The sequence below is a fragment of the Oncorhynchus clarkii genome, chromosome 4 (genome assembly GCF_045791955.1).
Source record: "Oncorhynchus clarkii lewisi isolate Uvic-CL-2024 chromosome 4, UVic_Ocla_1.0, whole genome shotgun sequence".
Taxonomy (NCBI): Eukaryota; Metazoa; Chordata; class Actinopteri; order Salmoniformes; family Salmonidae; genus Oncorhynchus; species Oncorhynchus clarkii.
The window spans coordinates 22,549,286-22,571,271 of NC_092150.1; the positions used below are offsets into that span (position 1 = coordinate 22,549,286).

A 21,986-nucleotide genomic window follows, 5' to 3' on the forward strand; every position below is an offset into this window, starting at 1 on the left:
TTTTGAGGGCTGAATTTTCGTTTTTTTTTTTTTTTTTTTTTTTTTTTTTTGGTAGCCAAATGTGATGTACAAAACGGAGCTATTTCTAATACACAAAGAATCTTTTTGGAAAAACGGAGCATCTGCTATCTAACTGAGAGTCTCCTCATTGAAAACATCAGAAGTTCTTCAAAGGTAAGTTATTTTATTTGAAGGCTTTACTTGTTTTTGTGATAGTTGCCTGCTAAATGCTAACGCTAATGCTAACGCTAATGCTAACGCTAAATGCTACGCTAGCTAGCTACTGTTACACAAATGATTGTTTTCCTATGGTTGAAAAGCATATTTTGAAAATCTGAGATGACAGTGTTGTTAACAAAAGGCTAAGCTTGAGAGCTAGCATATTTATTTCATTTCATTTGCGATTTTCATGAATAGTTAACGTTGCGTTATGGTAATGAGCTTAGGTCTATAAATAGAATCCCGGATCCGGGTTTGGTCGTCGCAACAGGTTAAAGTAATGTTTGCCTGAAGCTATACTGCTGGCATTTCAAAGGGAATCCAATTGCTTTTTTACCAATATATCATAAATGGAAAATATGCGCAGATTTGAGCTGGACTGTTTTCCATAGAGGTCTGAAAGTATCAGTAGGAATATCAAACAAGTCAACTATAATTGTATCCACGGATGAAAAAAGTATTTTTCAGTGAGAGCTCAATCTGTATAATTTCAGCCAGGATTGGAAAAAATAACAATGTTCTTGGAAGTTCTGGCACAAACTGACTAAAACAGTTTCAAGAGCCCCAATGGTAGAGTAGTGTTTCAGCTGCATTTCAATGAAGAAGAGAGTGGAGAGGAACCGTCCCTGTGAGACAGACAGACAGAGACACAGACAGACAGACAGAGACACAGACAGGCAGACAGAGACACAGACAGACAGACAGACAGACAGAGACACAGACAGACAGACAGACAGACAGACAGACAGACAGACAGACAGACAGAGACACAGACACAGAGACAGAGACACAGAGACAGACAGACACAGAGACAGACAGACACAGAGACACAGAGACAGACAGACACAGAGACACAGAGACACACAGAGACAGACAGACACACAGAGACAGACAGACACACAGACACAGACACAGACACAGACACAGAGACAGACACAGACAGACAGACAGACAGACAGACAGACAGACAGACAGACAGACAGACAGACAGACAGACAGACAGACAGACAGACAGACAGAGAGACAGACAGAGACAGACAGAGACAGACAGACAGAGACAGACAGACAGACAGACAGGCAGACAGAGACAGACAGACAGACAGACAGACAGAAAAGAGACAGTGAGAGAGATGTCTGTTAATGAGAGATGTGCACTACACTTGACAGCTGGAGTTCCACCTCCTGTTCACCCAGGTGCCCTACACAACACCCCTCTGTCTCAGGAAACAAACAGGTGGAATCAATGCCTGCTGGATGACATATTGACACAGTACAGAAGAAGTACTGGAAGTGACACAGCTAGCAAGCACTTATCAGACCACAGGTTGCTGTGAGGCCACTGAGCCTCGGATTTTGCTAAGGGCGGACCGATACCGATCCTAGGTCACCGTAAGTTTGTTATCAGGCGAGTGTCTGTGTCTCTGGTTCAGTGTGAGGACTGTATGTTGAGAGTCAGTGAGCCACGACCCACCTGTTGGTCCAGTGTTGTTGAGGCACTCCTCCATCCTTCCCAGCAGCCTGCAGGGTGGACCCGTTCCCCGGGGGGTTGGAAGAGCCAGAAGAACCCTGGGACGGAGAGTAGTCTGAGTAGGTGGCCGACGAGCCACTGTTGTTCAGGCAATGCATCTTGTCTGGGTCTGACTCATCTATAGATTCTGACAGGGGAGTGGGAGAGAAAAGCATTGGTATGTCTCTGACGATAGCTACCTGTGAAATGAATCTGAATAGGGGCTTTAAGGAGACATCTCATTTTCAAAAGGTCACTGCTCATGTTTCCACATAAAATGTCGGTTAAAGCTTGGGGGCAAAAGATACTTGAGAGAATTGGATGCCGTTTCTCCTCAAATCCAACAGCGAGCCATTATGTAATGGATTGCAATTAATATGCTTCATACCGTACCTCATTAGAATACAACACTCCCCAAGGACATTCTATAATAATTGTGCATTTCAGGACTATGTTTTGTAATCTCACAGGAGGAAACACGCATGCAATTAGAAAGAACAATAGCAAACACAGGGATTTTCACTGGAGAGTTTAGAATGCTTGAGGATTTTTCATGTCAGAACAGGATTAGAGCGGAGGGTGAGTGTTTTTACTGATAGATGGTCAGCCTCCCACCGATCGAGATATCAGCCCAAAATGGCCTGTAGCAACTAGTCAATCAGCTCACTCTGGTTTATCAGAGTGTGAGATTAAAAATACAGTATAGCCTCAGAATATAGATACTGGCTTTAAGACACATATACTGTATAGTGTAGTTCTTATAATTGGAGCATACAGTAACAGCTCTTCTTCAACTGTCAAAGTTGACTGTAAATGCTCTAACATCAGTGATAGGCTAATTTACAGCATCCAGATAGGGGAACAGAGGACAGTTATTGCATATCCTTAAATGATATTGGTTGTGTTTGTACTGAATTAGAATACCAGCGACAAAAGTTTGGAGCCTACCTTTCTTGTCTTTCCCCAGTAATACAACTTTTGGTTTGTACATGGGCGGTTCCACCAGGGTGGGCCTCATATCAGAGATACGGATGTCATTCGGAGAGCCGCCCATAGAATCCTGAGAAGAAAAATGTGTTATTACACAACAAAAGACAGAAACATAAAAACACACACACACACAGCTTCTTTAACACCTTACCGACTTAACTCAACAATTTTGGTGAGGTTCCTGAGGGAGGAACTAACTAAAGGACACAAATATCGTACATAACTGTTCATTATTGTACTGCTTATATATATTGCACTCATAGTGTCTACAGGAACTGATATATTTTCTCTATTTCTCAGTGGGGTCCACTGGAGCATGTCCTATCTGTGACTTCCTGCTATCTTAGTGCCCAGAAGGCCAGCTGTTTGCTACAGGAGAGCCTGCTTCCCACACCTGATGTCCCACATCTGCAGCCCTGCTCTGCTCACTGTTCCCCCACAGGGCAGGCTGAGGTTGCTGAGCGAGGAGACACCACCAGCCCAGGTTGCCTGGCAATCCCCAGGAACCACATCCCAAGAACACCCACTACACAGCAGCGTCTTACTGACATCTGAATCTCACTCCATTTCCTGTCTCTGTCATTTTTACAATGCAAATAAGTGGCGCAAGTGTAAAAAGAAGCTGCAACAATTTCCAATAGTCGTGCGGTATATGTTGTAAAAGCTATAATTTCATAAGGAATACAATCCATATCTATGAGGGGGCTACTATGAGGGTTTAGTATGTTCAGTGCAGAAGTTAAATGACACGCAACGATGCTGTCGTGTAACGGTTGCATTCAAAGCTCAATTTGATATATATACACCTCTGTTTCAAGTATTCAAAGTGATTCAGTCCATTTTGACAGCTGCACCGTTTTCTGCTTTGGGTAAAAATGCCACCTTAAATCACTCCCAAGGTTATGTTTCCATAATTGACCAACACCTTCTCTGTGCCTGGGAGTAATTGACAAGGCAGGCTCGATGCTTTGACCACATCTCAAATGAATGCTTGATTAACTCATAACAAACAGCTGTGTAGAAACTGTAGTGTGTAATGCCACTAAGTGCTGGAGTTAGCCTTGGCACTGCCAGTCTTCTGCCCATTTGCACACAAAACTAACAGCTATATAAGCTACACTATAGTATACTGTATAAGCTTTACCAGTCATGATCCACAGACTTTACATGAAACAATTCAAGTCCAGCTGTAGTACTGTACATTATATACATTACAGATCAACATATCTTTGCAATATATAGTGTGGCTGTTAGCTTTCTTTCATCTTCATGGTTCATGCCAGTCAGACTTCGTTTCTCCAGATGTTTCATAGCCTTTGTCAGGGTGCACAGAGGCAGTGTGAAGTCACGCCAGCCGAGCCGTGGTTGAGCAGACTGCCTAATGTCTGATCTCACAGCCACTTACTATGAGGCAGAAACAGGAAGAAGCTGTAACGGCTGATGATGTATTCTCTGGCTGTGGCAGCTTGGGAACCACGCGATGTAAAGAAATCTAAGCAAACAAACAAACACACATACAAACAAATAAAAAATGTAGAGGACGTGTTCATGGTTCTACAAAAAAAAGTATGTGTGAGGTAAAGAAGCATGGGTTATGGCATCAGCACCCCCCACCCAGTGCCCCAGTTCTCATTGCGTCACTCAAGGGTCTCTTTTCCTGGAGCTTTGCGGGGGGAGACAACATGAGGCAATCCAAAGCAGTAATGGACACAAAGCACACAGGACATTGCAGCTCTGTCAAAGGGCATTGCAGCTCTGTCAAAGAGAGGTAGCGATATAGCAGAGTTTGCCAAGCACAGGAGGACCTTCCAGCTTTAAGGAAAATAAGCCGTTTCTAGCTGACACCTTGGAACCTATATCTACTGGAAAAGGGATTCTATATGTATTTTTATCTTACAGGTAAAAAATACATTTAAAAAAATCCCCATATCATCTTAACTTAAATCTATGTTAAAAGGACTAACAACCAGCATAAGTGCATTTACACCCCTGATGTATACGGCCCAAACCCTGGGCTCATACATTTATTTAAAAAATATTTAACCTTTATTTTGACATGGAGTCAATGCTGCAACCAAGGTCTCTTTTCAAGCACCACAATACACATCAAAATACAACAAACACATTAAACTACACATTCATATGCACAACAAAATACACATTATTATACACAACAATAGGCGAAAAATAAAAACACAATCATAAAAAACAGACACATTCTTCAGTAAAAAGGTCCTCTAACAAACGTCTGAAATGCAGTAAAGGCACCACTTGTGTACTGTAGATCATTCCACACAAGGTGGAAGGAAATTATAGGCTGATTCACCTAACTCTCTAGACACCAAAGGAGTCTCCAGAGTTAACCAACCCTGTGAACAGGTTTGATAACTTGTCATTTTAAATCTTAATAGAGACGTTAAGTAAGTCGAAAGTTTGTGGAGCAGGGCTATGTAAACAACAAGAGTGTAATGATGTGATCTACGTGACTTCAAAGAGGTCCAGTCAACCTTCTATTAAAGAATACAGTGAAGAGTAATAAAATGAAGGGCGCTATGAAAAACGTCATCCAAGGGCTTAAGAGTAGAGGCAGCTGCACTTTGATAAATAGTATCACCATAATCAAGAACAGGTAGAAAGGTTGACAGCACAATCTGCTTCCTGCTGACTAGAGAGACAAGATCTGTCTCTGTAAAAAAAAGCTAACTTTAAAGCTCAGTCGTATGTTTTTAAAACGATCAATCATTGTCAATCCAAATACCAAGGTATTTGTGTGCAGGGACTTGTTCGATTATAGAACCATTCGATGAGTAAAGATGTAATCCATCTGAGACAATCTTGCAAAAACTTGAAAACAACACATATTTAGTTTTGCCTGTATTAAGTATGAGTTATAAAATCAGTAAGGGATCCTGCACAAGTGCAAAATCAGACTGTAGCCTTGTCACAGCCAGGTCAGCACTCAGCAATTGTGTACATAATAGTACCATCCGCATATATATTTAAAAAAAATGTTTTTTACCGATTGACCAATAGCATTTATATAAATAGTGAAAAGAACAGGTCCTAGTATCAACCCCTGCGGAACACATTTATGTAATTCAAGACTTAACACCATCAATCACGATGGCCTGAGCTTAAAAAGAAATGACCGTAAGAAGATACAAGAGACAGTACATATTGTATGTCCTGCTTTATTCAGCTCCAGATGCTGGCCACTTGACTCTGGGAACAGGCGTTTAGAGATTACCTATTCAGATCTAGCCTCTGAATACCATTGACATTTAACACGGACCTTTGCTCTGTTTGTTCAACAGCCTCTGCTGTTCATTGTACAGTATTTTTCTAGCCTTATCACAGCCAAAACTTCAGCGCCAGGTTACCCCTTCGGGACTTGCAAATGCACTAATACTTAACATTTGAGTTATGGCCGAGTTAACTTCCATTTTAGCCACATTATGATATTATGCTTGCCAAAATAATGCACATTTTCGCACACTGCATTAAAAAACAATGACAACAGCACCTCAGCAGACACTAACTCCTCTGCGTATTCAGAGAAAGAGAGCTAACGATTTAACAAAGACCCAGTTGAGGCCATCATGGGGGCTTTGAGGCTTCCAGATGAAAGGATCCTATGATCTCTGCAGGTTTTATTCACATCACCTCTAAAAAGCTTCCATGGTCCTGGATTTAATACATCATCCTCTCAAGCTCTGTCATGCCTGGCAGTATGTCAAAAACACTGAACCCTCCCACTGGGCAAAAATTGGTTGGATCAATGTTGTTTCCATGTCATTTCAACCCAAAAAATGAAATGTAATGATGTAGAATCAATGTGGAAAACTGATTGGATTTGCAAAAAGTTATCAACGTAAGGGAATTTACTATATTTTTCGCCAACATTTGTACCTAAAGTCAATGACAGGGTGACATTTGTGACTCATTTCAGGAAATCCTTAAAGAGAAGGGTGGGCCTAAGGCTTAATAGGGTGTGAACAATGCTGAATGGGTGTAGACAAAGAAGGGCTGTCCAGTAGATGTACCTAAACATTCAAGGGCCATTTCCTCAAAATGGGGTTACAAGTTTATCAAATTTCAAAGCAGAATTACTTTTCCATTGTTCCTCAACTGTAGTGTATGATATACCATTCTCAACCTCAGAGTCTCTACTTTTATCCAATCTAAAAAACACAATTTCAAATTTTACTACACAAGACCGAATCGAGCCAGTCGTTCACATTTTTGGTTGATTTCACATTAGTTGACAACTGACGTCTGCGCCCAGTGGGCTGAGCCTACATTAATCTTTCGAAATTACGTTCAGTACAACTGGTCTCACCTCTACCGGAACTCTCACGTTGAAACAGAGGCAACTGAGGACAACTAAATCTGACATAATCGCCTGAAAGGACCTTGAGGCTGCAGTGTAAACATTTATGTCGTTACTCCCTTCCGCATCGTGCCCAATACAAGCTGTTGTTTAGTTTGTTTTCCTGGTGTTACAAGAGCGTAATAAGTACAACCTTCTTAATAACATGTCCACAAAGAGATTGTTCCTGTACCTCTGAGCTCTCAGTCAGATCCTCCTTGTCTTTGCGCTTTGGGATGTCGATGGCAGAATTGTGGATTACACCCTGCTCTGTCATCTGAGTCTTGTTGAACTCTCTTTCTCTCTCTTTCATCTCTCTCTCCATCACCTGGAACAGGACACTCTGAGTAAAACATATTTATCCCATTCATCCAAAAATGTATAATCTATGCATTTGTTTTTGTACATATATATACACACATATACGTATATATACATATTTACACACACACACACACACACACACACACACACATACATACATACATACAAATGAGAGAGAGCGAGAGAGCAAGAGAGAGAGAGAGAGAGAGAGATGGTATGTGTGGGTCTCTGGGTGTGTGGTGTGACCTGGCCTGTTACCTCTTTGGGGGGCATGGGCCAGGGGGGTTCATACTGTTCTTGTTTTCGTGACTCCATATTGGTACCAGAGCAGTTAGTGCTGAGGGGATGCTGGTTCTTGCCCACCATGTTCTGCACTGACTTCACCATGTTCTTCAGATCCTCTGGGTACGGTGTAGGGTAGCGCTTCAGATTGATCTCAACCTGGACAGAGAGGACGGGCAAAAATAAGCGGGAATAACAAAATAAAAACAGTGAGAAACGCTCAACAAAAAGTCCTATGAAACCTTGACTTTTCCAGAGTTGTCCTCTTCCTCCTTCTTCTCCTCGAACTCAAAGGCCACAGTCATCCTCTGCTGACGCTGTTCCTCCCATAAGGTGGGGTTGAAACTGTCACTGTCTGACTGGTAGTCTACGGAGGATGGGCAGAGAGACAGGGAGGTGTCACTGACTTACTGTGCACTGGTCTCACACTGATGCGATTCTGACATGCTCACTTCACCACCAGCATACAGTGCACTGGCACATAACCTAACCACCTGTCAACTCCCTCAAAGTAGAGTTCTTCACGGGTTCAACAGACCTGAAATTCCGAGATCCGAGCAGTTGCAAGCGTCTACGGCTCATAAACGCTGACTTCTGTTCGGATCTGGGTCGGATCTGATATAATTGCCACGGGTCTCAGGTATGTGCAATTAAAATGGATTTACCGACCGGACCCGATTTTACCCGTCATCTGTTAATTTAATGTGTGAGGTGATGATAACTGCACACGCTTATAATCTGTGTCAGCCAATTGCAACTCAATAAAGCGTATAGCTTATGTACAGCTGAAACTGCTTCCGGCTGCTCACCTCACGTGTGTCTGCTGTTGAGGAGAGAGAGAACGAGAGAGAGAGAGAGAGAGAGAGAGAGAGAGAGAAAGGAGTCTTGGCCTAGGCTACTGTTGATTGTGAAGATATTTTTCATTTAAGTAAAACTAAAGTTAGAAGAGAAAGAGTATAGTGAAAAGAAGCCGACAAGACAATGTCCTTGGGGACAGGTTTCAATACTGTAGTGGACAAAGATGATAAGAATGTTGTGTAACTGGAAATTTTAACTGTATGTGTCCACATAACTGAGCATGTGACTAACCTTGTGAAACTATCCTATTATAATCTCCTGTTCTCGGGAGAATCATCCTGTGTTGCAAACCAGCTTGCTCATGTGTCCTTGTATAAAAGGAGAACTGACAGTCCCGCCCAATAACAGGAAACTATAAAGATATTTGCTTATCACCCAATGCTTCAGAATTCTGACTGTCTACACTGTGCAGTGTAACTCTGTTGTTCCCTCTGATCTCAGATATAAATAACCTTAATTTGGTCTCCAGCAAATCCTTATTTTATAATATCCACCACAGTTGGCACGGCAACATGGACTGTGTGCTAGTCAGGTTTGATGGAATTCAAACTTTTATTTATTTACTATTATTATTGTATATACTTGTTATTATTGGAAGCCTATTTCAGAATCTGTTTGTTTCATATTGTTGAGCCATTTTCTTTGGCCAAATTAAGTTCCAACTGTAATGTTGTATTTTACACAATATAATAGAATTACCGCTAGGCCTGGGGCTACTCGCACTTAAAGCATGAAAAGCAAAAACCAAAGAGGGAAAGATTCAAACTGTATTTAATGTCGCAATATAAGAACCTGTTTGTATTTTCCCTATAAACAATGACTTGACTTACTTTGGATATTACCGAAATAAAGTAAAGACACTTTGGTGTGGTATGGTTATTATTAGGCTTAGCTACTGCAGGCCTACAAAGGTAGTGCGCACCAGTGCTCCAACTGATTCCGGACAATTGAACTTGAGGTGAGGAAGAATGTTACCAGAGTTACTCCTTTAATCTAACAGTATAATGCTTATCTTTATACAAAATATTCTAAATGGAAAATTAATGAATTAGCCCCCTTCTGTACGCCTATATCTGAGCAGACAAGTATAAAGAAATGCAGGCCGGTGTCGGGAACATGGCTCTGGCATATCTCTATCTTTCTCTCGGTCTCTCTAGGGCTAAGCCTAAGCTTCTTCTCCTTTACATTTATTTTAAAAATGTATGAATATCATAGAGAGGACACCTAGACCTGTAGGCCTAAATGCATGCAATGCCCTGATGCATTTAAATAAAAAGATGGCTATAAAGTTTTGAATATGCTACACATCAAACAGTTTTGTCATTTGTTAAGAGGTTTCATCTTTCTCTTCGGATCTGAACGAGTCTCTCGGATCTGAACCAGCACGGGTCTGTTTGGGTCTGTTTTTTCACAGGCTATTTCAGAACTGGTCTGACTTTCCTCAGGTCAATTCACCCACAACTTTTTGGACCCGTGAAGAGCTCTACCTCAAAGGGTAGTTCAGTGACACGTGCTCTGCACACGTACTACTATACATTACTAGAATGGATAACAGGGTATATCAAACACCATTAATCAATTGTAAATACATATCCATGACACCTTAGCCATCACTAAATCACACACGCCACACTGGTCCTCAAAACAGGGGCCCCTCAGGGGTGCATGCTCAGCCCCCTCCTGTACTCCCTGTTCTCTCATGACTGCACAGCCAGGCACAACTCCAAAACCATCATTACATTTGCAGATAAAGCAACAGTGGTAGGCCTGATCACCAACAACAACAAGACAGCCTATAGGGAGGAGGTCAGAAACCTGGCCGTGTGGTGCCAGGACAATGACCTCTCCCTCAACGTGATCAAGACAAAGGAGATGATTGTGGACTATAGGAAAAAGAGGACTGAGCACGCCCCCATTCTCATCAATGGGACTGCAGTGGAGCAGGTTAAGAGCATCAAGTTCTTTGATGTCCACATCCCAAACTAAAATGGTGCAAGCACACCAAGACAGTTGGGAAGCGGGCACGACAAAACCTATTCCCCCTCAGGGGACAAAAGATTTGGCATGGGTCCTCAAATCCTCAAAAGGTTCTACAGCTGCACCATCGAGAGCTGCTTGCATCACTGCCTGGTACGGCAACTGCTCAGCCTAAGACCGCAAGGCACTACAGAGGGCAGTGCGTACGGCCCAGTACATCATTGGGGCCAAGCTTCCTGCCATCCAGGACCTCTATACCAGGCAGTGTCAGAGGAAGGCCCCAAAAATGGTCAAAGACTCCAGCCACCCTAGTCATAGACTGTTCTCTCTGCTACTGCATGGCAAGCGGTACCGGAGTGCCATGTCTAGGTCCAAGAGGCTTCTAAACAGCTTCTACCGCCAAGCCATAAGACTCCTGAACATCTAGTCAAATGGCTACCCAGACTGTGCATTGCACCCCCCCCCCCCCCCGTCACCCCTCCACATCACTGCCACTCTCTGTTGTCATCTATGCATATAGCCACTTTAATAACGCTACCTACATGTACCTACTACCTCAACTAACCGGTGCCACCGCACATTGACTGTACCGGCACCCCCCTGTATATAGTTATTTTTTACTGCTGCTCTTTAATTACTTGTTACTTTTATCTCTTGTTCTTATCCATATTTCTTTGAAACTGCACTGTTCGTTAGGGGCTCGTAAGTAAGCATTTCAATGTAAGGTCTACACCTGTTGTATTCGGCGCAAGTGACTAATACAATTTGATTTGATAGTAGTACTACATCCACTTTGAGGGAATAGTTGGCTGTCAGGATTTCCCCTCATGTCAGCATGTGTTACATGTAATTTACATGTAATTTCTACCTCACCCTCATCATGTCGTGGTTGCTGAGGGAACATGTAGTTGGTGAGGACCCTCTGCTTGGTCTCTGGATGGGCCTCGGTCTGGAGAGGGATCAGGGCCTTGGACTGCACACAGCACACATCATTAACTCTTCAAGTACCGCTGATACACAGGTATTACATCATTAGAATGTATCAGTAAATGTAATTTCTTCCCAAGAAAACAACACATAAGATCATATTTACCTGATTGTCTGATAGCCAAAGAGCAGCAAGATCTTTTAGTTTTGTGAAAGTGAACGGAAGGTTTTTTAATCTGTGTAAGGGAGAAGAAGACAAAATAGGGAGTAAGAAGGCATATCATCTAATTGAGTACATATTTTTGTTTATTAAACTTCAAAAGGTTACTTAATTTGCGATTAAAAGTGAGAAGTGATTATATGGAAATAATTCAGACAAGTGGCTTCAGCTCAACTTCACATCATTCTCCACAGAGTGTGTAAGAGGCACATTGTGTTCTGATGTGTTCAAGGACACAGATCGACATATAGTCCAATGTGAAAATCCAAGACTATTCCTCTGCCAAACACAATCACAGCCTGTCTGCCTCTGACTGACTGACACCCACCACACAGGAAAGTTAACCAACACACAAAGGGGGAAAAGTAAGTTACCGTGGCAACACGCTCAGTGAACTTCGCTTTTACAACAGAAATCTGTCAGCGGGAGACAGTGTTGATGGCTACCGTAGGTAGAACGAAGCAGGGTTGGAGTGGTTGAACGCTCAGCTCTGTGGTGTCGCGTGTGGACACAGGTCTGCCTAATGGGTGCCGTGTATTTAGTGATAGTATGGTTTAATTACCTTGGATCAAGTAAATCACTGGCAGAGCAACTAAACATCTCATAAAGAGCTTAATTAGCCCGGGGGCAGGGGAAGTGCTTTCTAATGTTGTGCAGCTATCTTAATGGGCCATTAGCAAAATAATAACCACTAGTTTATATAAACTCCTCAGAAGAATGTCCCATTCCACCTACGCGCTATGTAAATAAATAGACACACAACACAAGCCTACAGTATTAAGCTGTTGTCTTATCAAGGAGAGTGTGAGGAACATATGGATTCACTGTGTGTGTGTGTGTGTGTGTGTGTGTGTGTGGTAACCAATAGTAACCTATTGTCGCTTAAATTGAGAACATGTAGCTTGGTCATCTGCCCAATTTCGTCAGGTAGAAACTCCAGCTTATTGGAGCGCAACGACATGACTGTCACATTCTTACAGTTCCCAATCTGCAACAAAAGGGATGCAAGCATACATTTCAATGATCACTTTCCATCTTCCTTTCACCAAACCATATCAATTACAGAAATACATGCATTGTGTGTGAGTGTACAGTGGGGTCTGGAATTATTGGTTCCCCTGATAAAGACCAGCATAAAAGACAGTGTAAAATAAATAACACAAATACTGAGATACACTATATATACAAAAAAGTATGTGGACACTCCTTCAAATTAGTGGATTTGGCTATTTCAGCCACACCCGTTGCTGACAGGTGTATAAAATCGAGTACGCCTCCACTGGACTCTGGAGCAGTGGAAACGCGTTCTTTGGAGTGATAAATCATGCTTAACCACCTGGCAGTCCGTTGGACGAATCTGGGTTTGGCGGATGACAGGAGAATAGTACCTGTCCCAATGCAGAGTGCCAACTGTAAAGTTTGGTGGATGAGGAATAATGGTCTGGGGCTGTTTTTCATAGTTCGGGCTAGGATCCTTAGTTCCAGTGAAAGGAAATCTTAAAGCTACAGCATACAATGACATTCTAGATGATTCTGTTCTTCCAACTTTTTGGCAACAGTTTGGGGAAGGCCCTTTCCTGTTTCAGCATGACAATGCCCCCCTGCACAAAGTAAGGTCAGTGTGGAAGAACTTGACTGGCCTGCACAGAGCCCTGACCTCAACCCCATGGAACACCTTTGGGGTGAATTGGAAAGCCCGACTTCAAGCCAGACCTAATCGCCCAACATCAATGGCGGACCTCACTAATGCTCTTGTGGCTGAATGGAAGTCCCCGCAGTAATGTTCCAACATCTAATGGAAAGCCTTCCCAGAAGAGTGAAGGCTGTTATTGCAGCAAAGGAGGGAACAACTCAATATTAATGCCCATGATTTTGGAAGGAGATGTTCAACGAGCAGGTGTCCACATACTTTTGGTCATGTAGTGTATATTGTATGCTCAAAAAATATATAAAAAATTATATTTGTTTTATACTAATACAATCGCTCTTGGTAAAGTTCATGATGCCATTGACCTTAACAAGGATCCCAGGACCAGTGGTAACAAAATAGCCTCATAACATCAAATATCCACCACCAGATTTTACAGTACGGATGAGGTATGTCCTGCATATGCATTGTTCTTTCGAAGGCCAAACCCACCATTGGTGTATCTGGCAAAAGATCTCATGTCATCGGACCTGTTTTGCTCATCTTTATCAAGGGATTGAAACATTTCGAACTCCACTGTATGTGTATGTGTGTATAGGATCAGTGTGAGGTTATTGGTGTGGGACAGACAGACGTACCTCCCTGGGTAGTTCAACAAGGAAGTTCTCATCAGCAGAAAACGTGCGGAGGTTATGCAGGTAGCCAATGGTTGGGGGCAGGGACTCCAATTCATTACAGCTGCAGTCAAACTCTTCTAAAAGCGATAAACTGGGTAGAGATAGAGAGAGGAGAAAGAGACCCTTTGGAATCCTTCGTGCCACAGCTACTTTCACTTGGTTAGTTATTGGTGTAAGAGCAACAAATTAAACATAACCAACACACTATCTACAATAATACAGGCAAAATCACAATTCTGCATAGATACTCTACTTCACATGTCTTTGATGTACCATGTTAATATTTGCATATCATTTTTGTTAAGAACCTACAAAGCACAGACCAACTTCATTCGTCTGCTAAAAATGTGCTGTGAATTCTTGAAGTGGAACATTTAGATATATCATAATGATACAAATATTATTTCACTCAAACACTTTGAGGAAAAGCCACCGGTAGATTAATTTCAGCCACAGGTTGCATTATTTTTTGTTGACAGATGGAGCCTCAGATGTTTGATCCCTCCTTGGTGTCCATGGAAACAAATATTAATTGGGTTCCCTTTAAGACTAGATGCATCTAAGACATGTACAGGCTACAGAGGTGAAAATGGTCAATCAAGTGGATTCGTGAGAATCATGACAATATTCAAAAACCATGACTTGATAGAATGAGATATTCCTCTAGAAGGCAAACTAAAATAAAATAAACATGATTTGAACATAAACTGTATTAATCCCACGAGAGGAAATTAATCATTGATGTTGCTGACTCCCTTTCACAATCAGTATCTGGTGGTGCAGAATCTCTTTTCAATCAGAATATAATCAACAGTATGCTTTTAAAAATATACATTGAATATTATTCTCCAATTGAACTTCATGAATGACAAACTTCACTCTATATCTTATATCTTAAACTCTAAAGCCACAGTGTTTATTGAGTCAAATGCCCTTGCCTCTTTGTCAGATTTGAAAGGACAATGGATTTGATGATTTGATTTGTAAGCTAAATCAACAACTGTCCAGCTTTAAAATGTCCTCCCACAGCCTCCAACAATTCTAAATTCAAGCTCCAACAGAGCGTATAGTGTACAATGTCAGTGTATATGACCAGGAGAGGACGAGGGGAAGAGAAGCCTCCCCTCACTGGACAGAGTTCATTTGTATTTATTGTACACACAGCAGTGTCATTAGCTTAACATTTGTCCCAGCTGGCCTCCCATATGCAGGACTTTCACTGGATCCCCTTCCCCGGCTGGAACATACAGTACAGACAGGGAACGTTAAGGTGAGCACTTGCCTGAATAAACATGCTGTGGCGAGGAGGAACGTATACAGGAGACAGTGATTCGCGGTCTACTTACCCTAATTTGGCGCGTCCACTAAGTGGCCCATTTTAGATGCATGTGAAATAACCACAACACACAAAACCGACCAATGACAAACCAAGAAAAAAAGGTGCACTGAAAACAGTATCACAGGCTTGGGGATAAGGATGAACATGACATGATGAACTGTAAGTTGGTGACCCCTGACCTATTAGATCACAGTCTCAATGACATGGCATGTTCAAAGTTGACCCACAGAATTTCCTCTGACTCATTATATTTTCCAGATTAAACTTTTGATATAATATAAACAGCATATCAAATAAAACAAATATATTAGGACGGCTGTTGAAACTGCAATACTGGCACAGAGTCAACTCCTCTAAGAGAGCCATATTCCACAACAAATGAATGGCATACACCCAAAATGTCAGTGCACATTTTGGAACAATGCTAAGCCGGAGGGGGGAAGAAAGAAAGAGAAAAAGAGAGAAAAAGAGAAAGAGCAAAAGAGAGAGAAAGAGAAAGAGAGAGAAAGAGAGAGAGAGAGAGAAAAAGAAAAAAGAGAGAGAGATGGATAGATCTATCTATCTCCTCTCAGTGCCGCTAACTGAGACACAATGTACTGCATCACTCTACTTGGTGTGAACAGTGATGGAACCAATCAGCGTTAGTCAATGTGAGGTGAGAAGGAGCAGCAAGGAGAAGGTGCCAGACTCAGCAGAGTTTCAGAACCCTTCTATCCACAGGCCGTGTTGAATACAGCTCAGCTCAGTAGCAAACCAGCGGAGGAGAAGACGAGATTCAACGTGTCAACCGGTTTTACCATCAAAATTGCTGTCTCTGACGCCTTTTAATTTGGTTATGCAATAGATGCCCTAAAATTGACTGCCATTCAGTTCCATGATAGATATTAACTAATAAACAAGACTTGGAATGTAGTTTAGCTTTTGGCGTAATAATTTCAAAACATTTTATTCGACTTGAGGGGAGTTCTGGGATTGCAATCTAAGAAGTGTATGTAAACAAAATAGTGCAATCAGTTTCCTAATCGGTCTCACCTTCCAATGGTGTTAGGCAGTGAGGTGAGCTGGTTGTCATCCACTTTTAATGTTGTGAGTTTTTTCAACATTCCTGCAATAGAGACAAACACTCATTTGATTATTTTAAAAAAGGAACAAACAAAAACAAAAAGCGAAGAACACAGTTAAAAGGAATTATTCAAACCCATTGCCAACATAATCCTCTTACCATTTCATTAATTTACAGCCAGGAAATTATTTAAAAACTTACTAAGTACAAAATAACTTCATTGTTTGTGTAAATTAAATCCCAGGATTCAAACAAATAAATGTTTCACTCCAAATACAAATGACATTTTAATGACGCAAGCCATTTGATTGTTAATGACAAAACAACTCAGGGAAATGCACTCTCAGATAACAGCCTCCGAGAGGAGCCACCATGATGAATGCAGTCATTACAGAATTAATCATCCTCTCTCAGCCTTCTTTCCTAATCATCCTTTCTTGATCCTTTCTCTATTCTCTTTAACCAGGAGATACCATTGGTTGCAGACGGGAGAGAGCAGAGACAATCTAACCAGGAGATACCATTTGTTGCAGATGGGAGAGAGCAGAGAGATTATAACCAGGTGATACCATTTGTTGCAGACGGGAGAGAGCAGAGAAAATATAACCAGGAGATACCGTTTGTTGCAGATGGAAGAGAGCAGAGAAAATCTAATCAGGAGACACTATTGTTGCAGAGGGAAGAGAACAGAGAAGTTCTATGGCTTCACCTATGGTGTCAGGCAGATGCTGCAGCATGTTGGAGGAGAGCAGGAGGTCCTCCAGGGACTCACAGCCAGAGATGTCAGTGTCCAGGCTTTCAATCCTGTTTTTAGCCAGGTCCAGGTAGCGCAGATGCCTCAGCTTCCCTATACACTTCAGAAGCAGGGGAGGGAGATACATGGAGCGATGGATGTTAGAGGGGGTGGGAGAGAGAGAGAGAGACAGAGACAGAGAGACAGACAGAGACAGAAAGAAAAAAGGGAGAGAGAGAGACAAAGTGAGTGAGTGAGAAAGGGAGACAGAGCAAAAAAGCAGGGTTTTGAGAGACAAAGCGATGGATGTTAGAGGGCGTGGGGGGAGAGAGAGAAGGCAGGGTTTTGAGAGACATGGACAGATGGATGTTAATATGTACAGACTCAGTGAGCATAGCCTTGCTATTGAGAAAGGCTGCCGTAGGCAGACATGGCTCTCAAGAGAAGGCAGGCTATGTACTCACTGCCCCCACAAAATGAGGTGGAAACTGAGCTGCACTTCCTAACCTCCTGCCCAATGTATGACCATATTAGAGAGACATATTTCCCTCAGATTACACAGATCCACAAAGAATTTGAAAACAAATCCAATTTTGATAAACTCCCATATCTACTGGGTGAAATTCCACAGTGTGCCATCACAGCAGCAAGATTTGTGACCTGTTGCCACAAGAAAAGGGCAACCAGTGAAGAACAAACACCAACACATATGTATGCTTATTTAGTTCACCTTGTGTACTTTAACCATTTGTACATTGTTACAACACACATACATATATATATATATATATATATATATATATATATACAGTGCCTTGCGGAAGTATTCGGCCCCCTTGAACTTTGCGACCTTTTGCCACATTTCAGGCTTCAAACATAAAGATATAAAACTGTATTTTTTTGTGAAGAATCAACAACAAGTGGGACACAATCATGAAGTGGAACGACATTTATTGGATATTTCAAACTTTTTTAACAAATCAAAAACTGAAAAATTGGGCGTGCAAAATTATTCAGCCCCCTTAAGTTAATACTTTGTAGCGCCACCTTTTGCTGCGATTACAGCTGTAAGTCGCTTGGGGTATGTCTCTATCAGTTTTGCACATCGAGAGACTGACATTTGTTCCCATTCCTCCTTGCAAAACAGCTCGAGCTCAGTGAGGTTGGATGGAGAGCATTTGTGAACAGCAGTTTTCAGTTCTTTCCACAGATTCTCGATTGGATTCAGGTCTGGACTTTGACTTGGCCATTCTAACACCTGGATAGGATTATTTGTGAACCATTCCATTGTAGATTTTGCTTTATGTTTTGGGACATTGTCTTGTTGGAAGACAAATCTCCGTCCCAGTCTCAGGTCTTTTGCAGACTCCATCAGGTTTTCTTCCAGAATGGTCCTGTATTTGGCTCCATCCATCTTCCCATCAATTTTAACCATCTTCCCTGTCCCTGCTGAAGAAAAGCAGGCCCAAACCATGATGCTGCCACCACCATGTTTGACAGTGGGGATGGTGTGTTCAATGTGATGAGCTGTGTTGCTTTTACGCCAGACATAACATTTTGCATTGTTGCCAAAAAGTTCAAATTTGGTTTCATCTGACCAGAGCACCTTCTTCCACATGTTTGGTGTGTCTCCCAGGTGGCTTGTGGCAAAAAACGACACTTTTTATGGATATCTTTAAGAAATGGCTTTCTTCTTGCCACTCTTCCATAAAGGCCTGATTTGTGCAATATACGACTGATTGTTGTCCTATGGACAGAGTCTCCCACCTCAGCTGTAGATCTCTGCAGTTCATCCAGAGTGATCATGGGCCTCTTGGCTGCATCTCTGATCAGTCTTCTCCTTGTATGAGCAGAAAGTTTAGAGGGACGGCCAGGTCTTGGTAGATTTGCAGTGGTCTGATACTCCTTCCATTTCAATATTATCGCTTGCACAGTGCTCCTTGGGATGTTTAAAGCTTGGGAAATCCTTTTGTATCCAAATCCGGCTTAAACTTCTTCACAACAGTATCTCGGACCTGCCTGGTGTGTTCCTTGTTCTTCATGATGCTCTCTGCGCTTTTAACGGACCTCTGAGACTATCACACTGCAGGTGCATTTATACGGAGACTTGATTACACACAGGTGGATTGTATTTATCATCATTAGTCATTTAGGTCAACATTGGATCATTCAGAGATCCTCACTGAACTTCTGGAGAGAGTTTGCTGCACTGAAAGTAAAGGGGCTGAATAATTTTGCACGCCCAATTTTTCCGTTTTTGATTTGTTAAAAAAGTTTGAAATATCCAATAAATGTCGTTCCACTTCATGATTGTGTCCCACTTGTTGTTGAGTCTTCAAAAAAAAAAAAATGTTTGAAGCCTGAAATGTGGCAAAAGGTCGCAAAGTTCAAGGGGGCCGAATACTTTCGCAAGGCACTGTATATATATATATATGTATATATCTTTATTGTTTTGAAACTTCTGTATGTTTAATGTTTACTGTTAATTTTTATTGTTTATTCCACTTTTGTATATTATCTACCTCACTTGCTTTGGCAATGTTAACACATGTTTCCCATGCCAATAAAGCCCCTTAAATTGAATTGTTAGAGGGGGTGGGAGACAGAGCAAAGAAAACAGGGGTTTGAGGGAACTTTTTTCAAAGGTTGCCCTATGGTGGTGCATAACTAACCCCTATGCACTGACCAACATGAACTAACTAGCGCATCACTGCCCATACACAGACTTCATTAGGGCCAATGAAAAATGACACAGACAGATAATAAATGGAGGTGTAGGCCTACCCCAGGTATTGTCTGCAGTGAGTTGTTGTCCATCCACAGCTCCTTTAGGTTATGGATCTGCTCCAGGACTTCAGGCTGAAACACAAAACACACACACATTACGTCTGTGTCTAGAACCAGCGCAGGAGGGCTGGACAGTAGAAAATATCCCAAAAACTAAGGCAGAGAGATAAGAAAGCCCTGGCCATTTTGTCTCATGGGCAGGCTGGCAAGTGGTATGTAGTTTTAAGTAAATGAAGTGCGGTTTTAACACCAATCAATATAAGAAGTGAATAACAATACCAATGGGCATAATTACTAAACAAAGTAGGCATGTCAATGATGGCATTTGCACAATGAGTGGTGCAAAGTCGCTACTCCAGATGTATTCTAGAATTAATCTCACGTTCCGTATTCTATAATGGAAGCGGTGTGTTTGAATCTCGTATAGAGTCCTGTGAGTGATTGTGTTCGATACAGACGTGTGGAGAGGTCTAGCCAGACTGTGTGGGACTATCGGGACTAAAGGCTCTACCTGACTATGTGAAATCACTCCATTAGACCAGGCTGGGAGACTAGGTGACAGTCCTCACGGTCCTTCATGCTGCCCTAATCAATTCCAATCTTTCTCATGCATTTCTTTTCGCAGCATGGTGTGGCTTTACTCAGTGGCATAGCACAGTTTACCGGGGCCCCCGCAAGGCTCGAGCAAGGACGGACCTTTTTTGTGTCTATAAAAAAAAAAAATTATGCCATGGGGCATGGAGATGTGAAGTTTTATTGCTAATCTCTTGCTATTTAACATATTTTGCATTGACGCTGAGAGAAAATGTTGCTGTTTAAGAGCTCATTTCCTGCTATTATATACATATTGCCATGAGGCTAACAGAAAGATCATCAGCTTAAAGCAAACTTACTGTAATGAAAAAAAAAATGCAATGGCTTATGACGTGTGGGGGGGTGCTACGCCTGTGGTTTTACTGGCAATCGATAAGGACTCCAAATGGTTTTCTGGAATATTCTCTATTTAGAGTATTTTTTAGTATTATTTATGTTTTTTATTTTATTTTACCTTTATTGAACTAGGCAAGTCAGTTAAGAACAAATTCTTATTTTCAATGACGGCCTTTCAATGACGGTTGTGAGGGTAGCTACAGTACCTTGTGTGTTCACTAAAAAGTTGTGATGTTTTATTAAGTTTGGAAAGGGCATGCTCCTAAAAAAAACTGGATGTGCTTGCTTCAGTTACATCATTTGTGATAGAAGTTGATAGAATCTCAGTATGGAATCAGGCAAAACCTAACAACAACAACAAAAACAGGAGGTACACAACCACTTCCTAAAACAATATTGAAATTCCTACAGTATCAACAGAGCCTTTACAACATAGCAATCTAAAATCAAACTGATGCTATGCATATTCTATTAACTACTGAACCAGAAATTGTTAGCAAACTTCAAACAAAAACTAATTAAGTTCCCTTCCCACCAAGGGTATAAACAAGGTTGACTGGCATTGGGTAATGGAAGCGCTGCTAAAAACTCTCTGTAGTTTCTGTGTCCCCTACCTTCCCTCTACCCTCCCAAAACATCACACAAAATCTCCAAATCCCCATTAAACTCATGAAGTGTTGAGTGTAATATGAGTCAATACTCCACTACTCACAATCTACAGTAGAGCCGGAGTCAGTACAGTAGCACCACACTGTTTTGCTTGTAAGTTTTAATGAGAAACAAAGAGAGGGGTTTGGTTGGCACCTTGTCCATATCTCCGGTTCTCTCCGGATAGAGATGAAACACTTGGTTAGTGCTCGGTGCAATGGAGCTTCCTGTGCAGAGGCATGTCTTCTTGTCCGTCTTTGAAGCTCTGCGGTGTAATTGCTGATGCCATCCACTGCTCTGCTCTCTACACCGGCCCTCTGAGCACCAGCACCCCCCCCCCCCCCCCCTCAAACATCTCTTCCTTCCCCAGGCAGGGACTAATTAGGAAACTTTCCTCACAGTACTCCCTGAATCACTTTCTGCCACTGTGACACACCCCTCAGCATCTGTTCTTGACTCAGCTGGACCCAAATGTGCTGAGGTCATCA

At 41.9% G+C, this 21,986-nt stretch overlaps 1 protein-coding gene across 1 annotated transcript in view; it reads right to left on the minus strand.

Annotated features, from left to right (window-relative positions):
- LOC139406606 (leucine-rich repeat-containing protein 7-like) overlaps positions 1-21,986 on the minus strand; it is a 126,139-nt gene that overhangs the window by 25,528 nt on the left and 78,625 nt on the right. The window contains exons 8-21 of the mRNA XM_071149374.1: positions 19,918-19,992; positions 17,110-17,254; positions 16,370-16,442; positions 15,345-15,362; positions 13,960-14,089; positions 12,546-12,661; positions 11,620-11,689; positions 11,400-11,499; positions 7,934-8,058; positions 7,668-7,850; positions 7,279-7,413; positions 4,122-4,208; positions 2,675-2,786; positions 1,691-1,874 (exon numbers count right to left, since the gene is read on the minus strand). Of these exons, the coding sequence (XP_071005475.1) occupies positions 1,691-1,874; positions 2,675-2,786; positions 4,122-4,208; positions 7,279-7,413; positions 7,668-7,850; positions 7,934-8,058; positions 11,400-11,499; positions 11,620-11,689; positions 12,546-12,661; positions 13,960-14,089; positions 15,345-15,362; positions 16,370-16,442; positions 17,110-17,254; positions 19,918-19,992 (1,553 nt within the window). The remainder of the gene's footprint in view (positions 1-1,690; positions 1,875-2,674; positions 2,787-4,121; positions 4,209-7,278; positions 7,414-7,667; positions 7,851-7,933; positions 8,059-11,399; positions 11,500-11,619; positions 11,690-12,545; positions 12,662-13,959; positions 14,090-15,344; positions 15,363-16,369; positions 16,443-17,109; positions 17,255-19,917; positions 19,993-21,986) is intronic.